The sequence below is a fragment of the Festucalex cinctus genome, chromosome 12 (genome assembly GCF_051991245.1).
Source record: "Festucalex cinctus isolate MCC-2025b chromosome 12, RoL_Fcin_1.0, whole genome shotgun sequence".
Lineage (NCBI taxonomy): Eukaryota > Metazoa > Chordata > Actinopteri > Syngnathiformes > Syngnathidae > Festucalex > Festucalex cinctus.
In genome coordinates this window covers 12,715,460-12,730,769 of record NC_135422.1, presented here as the reverse complement: position 1 = coordinate 12,730,769, position 15,310 = coordinate 12,715,460, and the positions used below count along the sequence as shown (strand labels likewise).

The 15,310-nt window shown below is 41.0% G+C and overlaps 1 protein-coding gene across 3 annotated transcripts; it reads right to left on the bottom strand.

Moving 5' to 3' along the window:
• Nucleotides 1-528: 528 nt before the first annotated feature.
• lbh (LBH regulator of WNT signaling pathway) lies at nt 529-14,851 on the bottom strand. Of its 3 annotated transcripts, none has more exons than XM_077538863.1 (3): nt 14,776-14,851; nt 6,992-7,094; nt 529-2,525 (listed from the first exon to the last, which is right to left on the bottom strand). In XM_077538863.1, the coding sequence occupies exons 2-3, from the start codon at nt 7,067-7,069 to the stop codon at nt 2,295-2,297; spliced, it is 309 nt and encodes a 102-aa protein (XP_077394989.1). In that variant the 5' UTR covers nt 7,070-7,094; nt 14,776-14,851; the 3' UTR covers nt 529-2,294. The 3 variants fall into 3 exon arrangements, with proteins under 3 accessions (XP_077394989.1, XP_077394988.1, XP_077394987.1); XM_077538862.1 differs by lacking the exon at nt 14,776-14,851 and adding an exon at nt 14,580-14,691; XM_077538861.1 differs by lacking the exon at nt 14,776-14,851 and adding an exon at nt 14,423-14,665.
• Nucleotides 14,852-15,310: the final 459 nt, after the last annotated feature.

The following is a 15,310-nucleotide window of genomic DNA, read 5'->3' as shown; positions in this document are numbered from 1 at the left end:
TAGGAGTCTTGTATCGTTCGTTGTGATTGTGCTTATGGGAAGCGCGCCAGGGGATATTTATGTCTCACTCTCAAGCCAAATGACACCATGTCAGCACAGTGTAAATTGTAGTTTGCCAATGTTGAGCACAATAATAAACACTTAATATAGCTGTATTCCAAGACAATTTTCAGTTCAGCCTGTCATAACGAGAAGAATCTTGAGCATTGCAATATGCTTTATGGTGGACTTCCTCCATTTGTCCATTCATATTTTATTTAATACAACCCCCTCCGTTTCACAGGCAAAAATCAAAGAGTCCTTGTTTGAATAATGGGACACAATTGTCAGTCACATGATCAAATATTTCTGTTCATGTGAAAAAATGTGTTTTGTCATAATTAATGCTAACTTCTAAGTTGTGTAATCTAATGTCAAACTTCAATGTTTCAGTATATACAGTGAGGAATTGTCCTCACATTTCCATTACTTTTGATGGGGAGTGCATGACCAAGAGTATGTAGGCCACACAAATACCACACACTTGGGTTAGCAAATTCAAGTTTATTTACAGCCTCTGTAACAGTCAGAGAAAAAACAAAACAGTGGTCTCAATACAATGACAAAAACAAAACAAGTATGGCAGCTATTCTCCCTGAGCTTTACAAAAACAACCTGCTCGGTTACAGACATAGGAAAAAGACAAAAGATAGACATCCTGTACAGAGCCCTAATGCCACACGAATGACAAGTCAGAAGAACAAGTGGACCAAAACAACATTACTTTTTGACGTTGAAGGTGGAACGTGTTGAATTGACCTACATATCAAAGCTACGTGAGACAAAAAGAATGACTGCTTCCAAAGAAACAATGTTTGAATAGAAAGGAGCGTTCACTTGCGACAGGATCCATTATACGTCCAACGTTGCTAGCTTGATGCAGGGGAGGGAGAGAAAAAATAAAATAAAAATCATAATTTGTACACTGTCAAGTCATAAGTCTTCCCACGGCAAGCAAATACCATCCGGTTAGCACGTTAGCTTCCTTTCCTTCGCTTATTTGCTAAACTGCCACAGTGAAGCGCACTAGTAAGACTACGAGCGCATAGATGTTAACTAAAGCACTTTCCCTCACGAGCTGGCATGCCAAAGTTGTGCTCACTGGTAAAAGATGAAAAACTTTCTTTTCTACGACTACTTCCACTTTTCACCTACTATGCAATTAAACCTTAGTAAACTGCTTCACTGGGTAAAAATAAGACCCAACTCGCAGGCATGCGTCACACATTAATATGGACCCTGCTAGTAGCACCAATATGCCGACTAATAGTTCACTAGCATCACTAGTAACATGTCCCACTACTAGTTCGCTCAAGTTGTCCTACTAGTGTGCATAAAGTAGAGGAAGGCAGTGGAAAAAAATGATAGTATGGTCAAAGCTATTGTATAAATGTTCAAATGCATATCGATCATTTAGTGGATAATCTTTGTCCTCTTGTCAAATAATTCAGTGTACTACCAGGATGACTAATAGAACCATTGTACTACTATTAGTGCCACTTCTGGCCTACCACTATGCACTTAAACCTTACTAGTAATACCACTAGGCCTAACTAGAAGACCAATGTGATGCACTACCTTATAGTAGTTGCACCAAATCTCATACTGGTAATTTTGGATCACTGACTAGTCTAGTGTGTAGAAACTTATAGTGGTGGAAAGCAATAGTGTGTTAAAAAATAAAAAGGTACTAGCATATCATTCTACTAGTGCGCTAAATTTTGACTTTAGTGGAGGAGAGAGTATCAACTAAAGGATCACGCCCATTGTATGCTCTTTGTCATCACTATTAGGATAAGTAAATCCAACTGAGGGAAAACTCTGCACTAGCTGACATCTATAAGTTAGCGAGTTAGCCGAGTGACTTACAAAAATCTAGTTAACATCTAGCGCTTTACTAACAGTACGAAAATGTTAACTTTCGCCAGAGTTTGACACATTCAACACCCACGACGACAAACAAAACGGCTAAACCTTCTCGCGCAAAGAAACACTTAACAGCAATCCAGAGGGTGAACACAGCTGTAGGGTAAAGAGAAAGTTCTGCTTTTTGAGCTATTTCGCGGCCCCGATGCGAGTGCAAGTCCCCACAACCCAGTCTTTTCTCAAGTGTGTGAACGGCGTCCCATCGAGTGGCAGTGCGACAAAAAGGGGATATTGCTTCTTTTGGGTGGCGTCAGTCGGAACGGTTTAAGGTGCAGCGTGACCAGTGCGTGAACGGGCACGTGGACATCGGAAGCTACGATGCAGGCCCCCTAGTGCTGGGAGTTCGCCGTCGCCTGTCCGTTTTGGACGCCGCCGTGGTTGTTGGGCTCCACATCATCATCATCGTCGTCGTCCTCCTCCTCCTCGCTGACAAGGAACTCCTCGGGAGGCCAGCGCAGCTCGCCGCTCTCCACCTCCCCGTCCGTGGGCTCCACCACGATGGAGGGCAGACGGTCTTTGAGCTTGCAGCAGCGCTCAAAGTCGGATGGGTCGGGGAAAATCTGCCGAGGACATGCCAACGTCAAAACACGTCATGCGACAAGCAGAGACAGTCCTCCAATAAATACCACCGCATTGGTCGTTTTCAAAACAGTGTCAAATTATGACCGAGTGTTACGTATTTTAGTTTAACAACCTCTTAGCAGTCATGTTAAATAGCGCAAAAGTCAAGAGTAAAAATAAACACAGATTGGTACTGGACGGTTAGCTCAGTAAGACTTTTGCACAGAAGTTCGAATCTCCATTTTGTGTTTTTTCGCTATTAACTCATTCACTGCCATTGATGGAAAAAGACGTCAATGATGCATTTTTGCTGGGCTGGCAGTGAATGTGTTAAACATAGCCTCTAGAGGTCACTAAACTACAATACGCAACACTTGGTCGTATTTTCGTGTATGGTAAAACGACCAATATTGTCATTATTGTTGGAGGACTTGTTGTACAAGCAGAGTAATTGGATATTCATGGTCGCGGATCCATCACTCTCCTGTGCCGCAAAATCGCAACCAGCAAATTACATCAGTGACAAATTAACATGTCCAACAGACTTTGCGCTGAAAACGCTGCATCGTGTTTAATCTGAAGTGCTTAGCAGGCGACAGGGGCGACATGCCAAGCAGCTCACAGCTAGTTATGAACTCATCCGGTACAGCACGGAAGATTATACAAGAGCATAATAATCGATGTAAACTGGCCTTTGAGAGTGAAACGACACTCTATTAAAAGTCAGCATTCGGTGTTGAATATTTCATTTGAGTTGGGAGGGAAAAAAAAAAAAAAAAAGCTTGAGGACAGAACATGGAAATAAAGTTGAGTCGTCAAATGTTTGGCCAAAGCTCCGGACAGCTGAGATTTTTTGGAATTTAACAACCTCCAACTTTTCTACGTTCTCAGGAACCCGGTGAATAAGCCCAAGGGGGCGGAGGGAAAGAAAACCTCCAGGTCCAAGAACAGCATTTTTGTTTGGATAAAGTGGATGAATATTTTTAGACCTGCATATTTCACTCAGAGACGTTTGAGGGTGGTGGGTCAGCGTCTGGGCAACGTGCCGAGTGGAAAGTAAGCATTAGATGAGACGAGGACGAGAGACAGAGACAGAGACAGAGACAGAGACAGAGACAGAGACAGAGACAGAGACAGAGACAGAGACAGAGACAGAGACAGAGAGAGAGAGAGAGAGAGAGAGACAGAGACAGAGAGAGAGAGAGAGAGCGAGAGCGAGAGCGAGAGCGAGAGCGAGAGCGAGAGCGAGAGCGAGAGCGAGAGCGAGAGCGAGAGCGAGAGAGCGAGAGCGAGAGCGAGAGCGAGAGCGAGAGAGCGAGAGCGAGAGCGAGAGAGCGAGAGAGAGGATGCAGCTGTGGCCAAGCCTCCAGGAATTCCATCAAACGCATGAGAAGACAGCAAATATGTCTTCTTCTGATGCGGACTGTGAGAATTTATCAGGTTAGGAAAACACAAGTCCATCATTGGGAGTTTATTCTCACAAAATAAAAAAAAATAAAAAACCCAGTTGGGCGGGGGTTGGAAAACGAATGACTTTGCCTTCGGACACGCGTCACAACTCGTTTCACTTACAGCGGCAGGAAGCGACGACAGACAGCGCATCAGTTGCTATTTTGGGATTGTTGTGTACCAACAGGACCAAACCACTGCGCTGTTTGATATGCTGTTTGAGAAAGTCATTGTTGCAAATGCTTAAACATTTACTCTTGTGCGTCAAATTAAAAATATACAAGGGCTCCTTGGTTTACGACAGAGTTCCGTTTCTAAGGCGGTGACATAACTCCAAGTCGGAACACGCGGTTATACATCATTAACTTACACTAGCGCAGTAGTTGTATACTGTACAGTATATATATGAAATGAAATAAATAATGGCCAAGTGATGTCATGCTCACAGACTAACAATCTTCTTGACAATTTTCATGAATGTTTTTCTTTTTCTTTGAAGGTGCCATTTTTCAAGGATATTGGCCCTTTCCAGGGGCCGTACCTGAATGAAATCTTCCAAAGGAATTTACCTAATCACAACCACACGTTTTTTTTTTTGACATTTTATGGTTACTTTTTGAACAATAGCTGTTTTTCCACCAACAAGCCCAGGAACTTTGAGTTCTGGGTAAAGGGAGTTCTTGGTTGTAAAACTTCAACAGGGAATTTAGAATTGTTTCCACAGCGTCTTCGAGTTCTCTGTAATTAATTCAAATGAGTTTGGGTCCAGCCGTACTTGGAAGTACTTGGATTCCCTCTGGGGAATTTAATTACCCTGGTAATTGTTGTTGGTGGAAAAACGCCTAAACTGAATTTTACCAAGGTAAACTTAAAAGTTCTCCAAAAGTTCCAACGGTGGAAAAACGCCTATTTTCTTTCTTGCTTTTTCTTATTTCAATTTTCTGACTTTTGGGCAATTTTGTGGTAATTTTAGGGATTACTTCTGTTTTTTTGACATTTTATGGTTACTTTTTGAACATTTAATTTCCTGCCTTTTCTTAAATGTTCTGATTTTTTTTGTCAATTTTTTTGGACATTTTCTGGTAGTTTTAGGGAGCTCGTCTTTTATTTTTGGATACGTTAGTTACTTTTTAAATATTTTGTTTTTTGCCTTTTTCTTTTTAATTCTGACTGTTGGGCAGTTTGATGGACATTTTATAGTAATTTTCTGATTTTCACTTCCTTTTTGGATGTTCTGGTCACTTTTTGGACATTTTTAGGTAATTTTTAAAACCATTTAATCTATCTTGTCTTTTTCTGACAGCTTAAAAAATGGATCACTAATTCATTTAAAGAAAATGTTACGTCATAACTAAAAAATATATAAAACTATTTCTGCTATGTTTTTTTAGAGCTACACAGTGAGCCACAGGAGAGGGACTAAAGAGCAACAGATGGCTCCAGAGCCGCAGATTGCAGACCCCTGTACTAGTCAGGTGGGCCAAGGATGTGAGCAGTGTCTTTGAATCCCATGTTACATGGCAACCAAAGAATTCCAAACTCTAATTCCAAACTGCTAATTACATAAGTCCGACCAAAGCTGACGTCAGAATTGGCACCTTAGACTTTTTGGTTCAGAGACACTCTGGAAACCTTGAGGCAAAAAGCCAACGTGTGGTGGGGTTAAAGAGTACACACTTTAGCACCCCCCTTTGCACCAGTTTCCCTGGCATCCGCTCCAGCCTCCCCTCAGACGGGGACGAGGCAGCTGGTGTGCGAAAAAGGCAAGAGGAAGTCGGCCTCTTCCTCTGGGTCAAGCTACATCCTCCAAGACAAGATGGGCATCGCTCGCCAAACAGCGGATGCAAAGTTGGTGTTCCAAATCATAAACGCTCCGTCACAATCCCTCTGCGTCTATGCTGGGTGTGAAATGTGACGGTGGCACAGCAGCTGCGTGTTTGGATGACCTTGTTGAGCTGACAGTGAAACAAAGCTGCTGGAAGGCGCTTGTCAAGACCACCTGATGGTCGATTGTGTCTGGCATCGCCCGAATTTGCGATGAATTTCCGGGCAAAGCTATTCCGCCTCACGGAAACCTCTGATTTCTTATTTTCGTATAAAATGACACGTCTCTGTGTTGGATTGTGACTGCAGTCAGAATGTTCACACCATATTTAGCTCCCTGCCACGCATGAAATGAAGAGGTATTGTTTGGATGATTCACAGTGGTGCGCAAACGCCACATAACATTTCCAACGGAACTCTGACAGTTTCAAAAACAGACTTTTCTATTCTTTTTGGCCTTTCGTTCACACACAAGCATATTTTCCTTTTGGCTTTAAAAACGGAGCCTTTGGGAAACATCCTCAGACAATACAATACAATAGTATTTTTTGGCCTTTGACAGTCTTGCATTCCCAAACTTGGCCTTTCTTATAATGTTTTCAACATTTACCACTGACAAAAATCAGAGGGATCGTTTTGATAGTCTTTTGTTCACAGCAGAGTGTTAGGGACCTAGCCTAGCCTACTTTTGTCTCAATTCACCTCCTCAACTCCATTTTTTTTTTTTTTTTTTTTAATGCAGTACAGTAGATGAGTTTTTCTTTATTGAATAACTGCCTCCCCAAGAAAAATTTAAAAATAAAATAAAATCCACAAACTCGTGCATTGTGTTTTTCTCACTCATTTAAAACGCTTGACAAATTTACTCCAGCAAAATTCTAAAGGTTTAACATCACAGGATTAACAAGCAGCCAAATATGTGTGGCTACCATAACACATTTTGACATTCCATGTTTTCAGTCTATCGATTTGCGGAAAAAAGGAAATTGTTAAACTGGAAATGTGGCTAGCAAACATGAGAAAGAAAAAAAAAATAGTGCTTTTTTATTTTATATTTTATTTTATTTTTTATTTTACCAATAGCGGAACAGTCCTAACAACGGTCTGTTTATGGTTTAGTGTTATACATGCTACATTTGTACAAAATTTGTGGGATTTAACATATCTACTGCATGTGTGTTAGAAAACGTACCTGGAACGAAAGTCTGTCCTTGGTGGGACTCAGCCTCATGTCCTCCATGGGGGTGCTGTTGATCATCACCTCAGTCATATCTCGTACAGGCACAATTGCTGAACTGCGGGAAAGAAGAGAGAGAGAGAAAAAAAAGGGGGGGGGGGGTTGTTGTCAAATGCGGTGGGGAGGACAATACAATACAATAGTATTTTTTGGCCTTTGACAGTCTTGCATTCCCAAACTTGGCCTTTCTTATAATGTTTTCAACATTTACCACTGACAAAAATCAGAGGGATCGTTAATTGTCTAATTTAAATATGCACTGGTAAAAACCAGTGCATATTTAAATTAGTGCTGTCAAACGATTAAAATTTTTAATCTGATTAATCACACTTTTTAATTTTGATTAAACACGATGAATCAGCTAAATTACTTGCGTATTCGGTAATATAAAATAAATTAAAAAATACTTAATATTTGTACATGAACGCATTTTATTATCTGAATGTCATTTGCAAATATTGATTAATTAAATGCATGTACGCAATTGCATGCATGCGTGTATTGCGCAAAACGTAACAGCATCATATCAATTGGTTGCAATTCAGCAATTAATTAATTAAACACAAATTACTTTTGTTTTATCTAAAGTCCCGTCGGGGTGTTTTTTAAAGCGAAATTTACCACAGAGCACACCAACTAGAGTCACCCCGCTCATTTTGGAACAACAGGCGTAGGAAATGCCCTGCATTGACCTAATCACTGACCTGCGCAGCAGCCTTCAATGTAACCATCCGCGGTTACATTCAAGGCTCAAGTGCAGCCAAAAAAAAAAAAAAAGTGCGATTAATATGCGTTAATACATGATTAATGCGACATTTTTCTGTGATTAATTAATCTATTAACGCTTTAACTTTGACAGCCCTAATTTAAATAAAACTTATATTTAAGCTATACACGCCCACTCCACAGATTTAAATGCTTGTTACACTCTTGCTAAAAATATAAAAAATTTGCCAAAAATTTCCAAGTTTTCCATATAAAAGTATACCAATTCATTTTCCAAAGATATGTGAATGATGGATTTACTGACGTGATCATAAAGAGCATTGATTCTGAGTGTGCGTTCAAATAACATTTTGTTGCCAACTGTTGCATTTGCCTGCACTGAGTCAGGAAAATGGGCTTTTGTATTCGCTGCCTCTCCTACATGGATTCTGCTACAAAAGGGGGTAGTGGGGGACTCATCTCAGTGAATAACTTTAAATCCAGACAGAGCGCTCGAGAGCCTCCTTAACATGTAACTGTTTTAATCTAACTTGCATATCATTTTACATTGTGTTCAAACTGTAACGTATTACCTCTTGGCCAGGACTCCCTTGAAAAAGAGGTTTTCAGTCTGCAGATAAGTGACAACAGAGGCTGATTTTAAAAACTTTTTGTTCTAACTGCCCATAGAAAACACAAAATGCAAAAGTTTTTTGTACAGGTTAAAACAATTTTAGAAACTGCAGAACTGCACACTGTTGTTGCTCTTCACCACAGTCATTGTGAGAGTGCACTGGGGAGGGGCGGGCTGGGTTGTGGGTTGTGGCATTTGACTGGGAAAGGAACTCGGTGCACTCTTGTTCCTGCAAAGCTTGACCAAACTTTCTAAGTAGCATGAGGTTGCCTGTAAGTTCAATCTAGGTTGTTACCATTTTACGACGACGACAGGCGGCGGCGGGGCCCGCGCACAGTCTCGGGATGCGATGCTCGGCGGCCTTCTCACGCCGTCTATTTAAAGCACCGTGGTCGGCAGCCACCACGAGTTTGCACTTTTGTATGCTTTACTGGCTGCACTAAAAGGAAAAGCTGTGACAAGATGCTCAACATGAGCCGACCGAGATTTGGCTTGACCCACTTTTAAATCTCAGACGTGTTTGAGGCAATAAGCAGAGGATGGTGATTAACACGTGATTTGCTAAGTACAATTATGTAAACACTTGTTACGCGAAATCAATTTGCCACAATCTAAAGCATTCTAGTCCCATTAGAATATTTTTCTTTAGAATAACCACTTAATTACCAATGCTGATTAAATGCCCAGAGGACACACTGTTGAAACATTATTACATCATGAAACATCTCCTAAAGGAATGTGTGAGCACAGGTCTGGCTTGTGTCGAACACACTTCGTGAACACATACTCTTTTGCAAGAGGTCAGAAGAGCTACAGGGCCAAAAGTATATGGACAATGGCAGAGCTTTAACATGCTTGGCCTTATATATGCCACTACTAAGGTTTTGATTCAAGTGTGCTGGATGCTCAGCTTTAAGAACCATCACAAAAACATGACATTTCACGTAGAGTACTTTCTTTTTTGCCAATTATGAATATAACAATCATTAATGCTACAGTATATGTTGCAAAACCTGTTGAATTAAAGCTGAATGTTTACACATATCAAATACATTAAAATTGTGTGTGTGTTGGGGTGTTAAGGCAAAGTACAAAAAAAAAAAAAAAAAAGTCGCACCAATTACTTCTCAAACCATGGCATTGTTTCCATATTGGCATGTTCCAACCACAAGCCCACATGGACCAAAATATCACAAACCACTGTCCTGTTTCACATTATAACATTTCACACTTAACGCCGCTTGGTCACAAGAAACATGATTCAGCAGAAAGTACAATGAGGCAATGATTGATTGCAATAATATACAGAATCTTTCACAGCTAAGCAAAACCCATCAAATGTTATGTGCATCCAATCATATAAAATCCACAACAGAGCTTGGACTTGCACTGTGCCTCCTATTTCTTAAAAGTAGTGTTTCAATCAATCATCACTATACAGACATGAATTAAAAAAAAAAAAATATATATATATATATATATATATATATGTGTTAATAGTTTCATCGTAAGACTTAAACTGATTCCTTCTCAGGACGCAACCATGGAAATCTAACTTGATTGAATCAGATATCACAACAAATCACTGCCCCAAAAAGTCTAAAAGATAGTAAACAAACCACCTGCACGGCACCCCAATGGCTAATGAACCCGAACCCGAGTAGCGTAGGACCTGAGGGCACACACACTTAAGCTCCAAATTGCCTCCCTCCAGACTAAAAAGAGCCCACTCAAATTAGCAGTTCTTGTGGGGGGGGGGGCAGTAGCATCACATGACATGAGTAACTAAGTGGCAGCTGATTAACCCCTAAAGCAAAGAAAAAAAAAAAAGCCAACTGCTTTTTAATTACTTTTTCCAGTCCCAATTACACACTCAGTTTTACTCGCTTATGGAAAGTCTGACATCACAGGGAGAGTGCAACGTTGTTGTGAAAGAGCGAGTATCATCCAGTTGAGTCACTGTGAAGTCATGTCGGTGGCATGATGCGGCACGGCACCGTCCTGGCTACACAGTGTGGTTCAGCTCGGTCACGTGACTTGCCTCACAGGCATATGTACTTCTATATATGCACACATTGACCGCAATCACGTTAGCAGCACATAATTTACTCCAAAGTTTTACTTGACAGCGGTTAACATTTTACCTTTGATAATCCTCCATTCGCACTTCTTTAAACGAGAGACCTGTCCCACATCCACATTTTATCAAGTACCTCTGGAATTACTTGGTTTTCTTATTAATTGGTTATGAAACATTACACCATCCTCATCACAACAGTAGACAGACACTTTTCCTAAGAACAAAACAAAAAAAACAAAAAACATTTAGGCACAGCTCTAACCCTGTCACATTGATTGGACTCTACCTACGTAGGTCAACTCAGTCATAAGTAGGGGTGTAAATTGTCTACATGACGATTAGATCCGTATCACGATTCATAGGTCACGATTCGATACAGATTAATCCCGATATGAATTTACAAGTGGATTGTTGCGATTTTTTTACTCAAATTTAGAAAATACCATTCAGTAAACTTATACATGTACACTAAGTTTTGTATGAAAATGTATTATTCATTGATCTGAAATTTCAGTCTTATAACTGTAAGCCACTGTATTTAACAAACAGGTTGTAACATTTTTCATGTTTGAACAGCGTTGAAATAAAATATTAAGGCTTAATGTTCCATTAATATAACATTCTTCCATTCTTAAGGTGTGAAATTTAAACGTTTTGTTGAACATTTTTCCATCAAAAATGGATGTTAAAAAAATCGATTCAGCTGCCTATTGAATCGATTCGAGAATTGCGTGCTGTAGTATCGCGATATATTGCCGAATCTATTTTTTTTAACACCCCTAGTCATAAGTATAGGATTTCACACTTTTTCTACTCGCAATGTAAAATGTCAAATGAAAACTGTTTTGGGGTAATTCCTATGGGTTCACATGCTTTAGCTTGCAACTGGAGGGGACTTCTTTCTACACCTTTATGGACAGTCAATGTTAAAAAGCACGAGAATTAAAAAAGCGCGACAGTCAACTGTCCTTTTCCCCATAGAGTAGTTTCCACTTCTTCAACGCATTGCTGTATATCACACGTCAAAGTGTCAGGTCCTGAGGAAGTAACGCTTTCGTGGATGAGGCTACCTGTGGCACTTGATATCATGAAATGTAGTCTCATCCAGATTTAACTAACAGTGTAGACCACCTTTCTGTGTGTTAAATGTTTACCATTCGGGAGAGGTTTTTTCAATTTTTATTTTGAATCCAGACATACTTAGGTTAATGTTTTTCATTTCATTGATCAATCTTACAATGAATCAAAAAGTTGAACATTTCATTCATCGAGGTCTCAAATGTGTTGTTCATAAGTGTTCCCTTTATTTTTGTTTGAGCTACTTCTACCAACAATAATAAAAGTAATGGAGGCTCATCACGGTGGATGTCATTCCATCCGTGAGTGGGATGCAGAGGAGGGCCAGGCAGGCATGCAAAAAGAAGGGATGGGGTGGTGGTGGTGGTGGAGGAGGGATGCTGAGGGAAGTGCGACAGTGACGACCTGAGAAGCGGGAAGAAAGATAAACACTCGAGCCTTGCCAGTCATATTTCTGCTCGGGGATCGTATAAACATCCTGCTTGGCTAAGAATAACAGAACATTGGGCTAATAAAACAGAACTGGGGCACAATGAGGAGGAAGCGTGTGTGTGTGCGCGCTCGCAAATAAGTCCACCTGGTAGGGAAACACCATCACGGCTGTATGGGAAGCCATTCTATAAGTAACCAAGCTGTAAATGAATTACATAAAATCTACAGTATATATACACAGTAGCATACACGACGGTGAAAGCTCTCAACGATGACTACGTGCGTACAGACAGTGACTTAAACTGGCCCTGGTGCAGGTAAAATCCTCTACATCTTGAGCCAGGTAGGATATAGGCCAGCAGGCAGAAGGCTAGTGGGTCACACATGTCAAGAATACACAAACTATACTGTACAGTTGTCTACTGATTGTTTTTAAAACAATGTACCAAACCAAGATTTTAGGCATACCAATGGGGTATATGCCACAGAAGAGGCGGGACGTGATTTTGCACATCAGTTTATTTCCGGTCCAGGTTGCGAACGCGCAACCCAGGGGCACAAAGTCGGAAGCACAAGTATTTTTGACGCAGCCCACACGTCGCAAACCGAACCGGAAACAAACTGTTGTGCAAAAAACAGTCCCGCCTCTTCCGTAGCATATACCCCATACACCTGTAGCGAATAGCGATTAGACATTTATGCGGTTTGACCATAATAAGCAGATCCCTGATGGTAACCATGACTATGACATGATCCTGCGATGAAAACGAGAGCTTAAGTCTCATAAGATTGGTTGACCTTCAAAATAACTGCACCCACTTACTGGGCTTTTGTCGGTTGATTACAATAATTAAAAAAAATGAGAAAAAATGTGCAGAAGCCAAGTGGTGTTACAACACAGATAGCTGTTGAGTGTGAACTTCCTGGCGAGGCGACAACCTGCACAACAACGCTCACCAGCAAAAGACCAAAAAGTAGCAACTCGCATATTCTCCCCGGAGACAGGAAGAAGGAGCATACAAAATATCAAGTCTCAAAAACCACAACAACATCCTCAGTGACTTACGGTTACCTGTAGTAAAGAGACAGAGGAAACAAGACAAAGTGTACTAGTACATGGACGTTATGCCAAGAATGTCCAAGAACTGCTTTACAGAAATCTGAAGACTGTTTTGGTAACTACTATGTAGAACTAATTATGTTTTCTTCACCATTATTTACATTTTTGCATACTCATACTACAACTCCATGTTAGTGAGGCATACTGCTAGTGGACACTTTGGTGCTACTAGTGTTAGACACAGACCTAGATTGGAAGCATTTATCCTACTAGTGCACTCAGTTGTCCATGTAGTCTATGTCCTTGCCAGTGAAACAATTCAGTATTAGTGCAACTGGTGGCAACTAGAACAACTAGGCAAAACTAGTAGAACTACAAGTTACTAGTGTAAAGCTGTCCTCCTAGTGTGTATAAATGTCATACAGGAGTCTTCGCATTGATCTGATGTCTAATTTAAGGTCGCACTCGAAGGCCAACAGTGGTATTAGTAGTGGGGGTGAAAAGTTGCTAAGTTGTTGTACAAGTGAATTGAATTGTTTTGTGAAGACAAAGAGCCAACTGGTACATGGACCCCAACAAGATGGATGTCAAAGGCAATGTTTCCCAACCCTGGTCCTCGGGGCACACTATCCAGCCTGTTTTCATTTTCTCCCGATTCCAACGCAGGTGAGGATCATTATCAGGCTTCTCCAGAGCTTGCTAATGAGCTGTCATGGAATCACCTGCCTTGCAAATAGAGACATGGAAAACAGGCTGGATAGTGTGCCCTGAGGACCAGGGTTGAAAAAAAAAAAAACTGGTCAAAGTTAAAAAATAAACGCAATTTCATATTTGTAGGACAAAATTTAAGGGGCTGTAGTAGCGTGAAAACATTTGTTTGGGCTACTAGTGAGGTGATTGGTCTTACAGTGACAACAAAGCACATACTAGTACATGAACATTATGCTGAATATCGATATGGCAAAATGGGTGCATCCTCTTTTGTGACTGCAGTGTACCTGCAGCCATTATACAACTCGAGGTTTGATGGAGAGTGGAGGGGATGGGATGGGATGGGATGGTTTGGGAATGGGGTTATGGAAGGACGCAAACCAAAAAATATTTTCATAGCATAAAAGATAAATGTGAACCCTTTCCAGCTTAGTTCTTACCTATTGCAGAGTAGGCTAATATTTATTTATTTATTTATTTAACTGCCACATTTCTGACGCTCCCCCCACCTTATTCTGACATTTGGGTCAGGAAACGAGTGTGGCCATCGATTTGAATCACCTGGTTAAGATTTATTCGATTAAATTAAGCATTAAATTGACAAAATTCACGTAAAAAAAAGAAAGAAAAAAAAAGACACCCATTAACACTACACAGGCTTAATAAAATACTCGGGAGAAAACTCACCTGAATTAGTCCGAAGAAATACAGACATGTATTCGAAGCGCACCTGCTGCCACTGGGGTTAATTAACTTGCGGCTCTTTGGGTGTTCGATACGTCACATTTAAAACGCCCCAAAACACGTCACAAGAGATTCAAAATACGACAAAATGACACTCAACTGCCAGCCGGGTCGTCTAATCTTGCCTCGTCTCTCCTCGTCTGCTCGACGCCGCCACTCTAGTGTGCACTTTTTATCCGGGAGGCGTGTGTACGTACGTCGCCGTCAAATTCCTCAATGGAGAACGCCCCGCCCCCTTCCCGATGCTACCCAATCGGAGCGCCGGTTAAGTGTAGACGTCACGAAGCCCGTCATACCTAATATTTGTGTTCGTCGAGATCGTGGAGATGTTGCGGCAGGACACTATCGATTTGTCGTCTCCAGTGTGGAGGTGGAGGCGGGGTTGAAGAAATAAACAGTCCCAGCACGTCTGGAATGACGAACGGCCACTTGATGATGATCATGACTGTTTGTGATGCCATAAAGCCATTCATAAATATTTTCTTTTCCCAAGGCATGACATAATTTGTATCATACAGGTGTGACACCTGTCTTTATCTTTAATTCTTTATGAGACGATTTCGCCTTTAAAAGGCAACCGTTCGAAGAGATGCGTTGCGTGTGTGACCTTCATGCTTAAAATAACCTTCACCCCCGCCACCCCCACCCCCCGAAGCGCAGGTGCGCCCGAAATCAGGGAGGAAATGCTATAGTAAACTTCAGCAGTTCTCTACTGCCATCATGTGGTCGTTTTTTATCACGACACGGATGAAGGGCAATTTAAATGGTCACAATTATTCACTTCCGTACTACTCGGGGGCCAAATAGGACCACGCACTTCCTCCTACCTAT

What these genes read in the sequence shown, in the direction of transcription:
- lbh (XM_077538863.1), bottom strand. Translation starts at nt 7,069, where the DNA reads ATGACTGAGGTGATGATCAACAGCACCCCCATGGAGGACATGAGGCTG. An exon ending in AGGACAGACTTTCGTTCCAG is followed by an intron (nt 2,526 to 6,991) that starts GTACGTTTTCTA and finishes TGTCCTCGGCAG; the next exon opens with ATTTTCCCCGACCCATCCGA.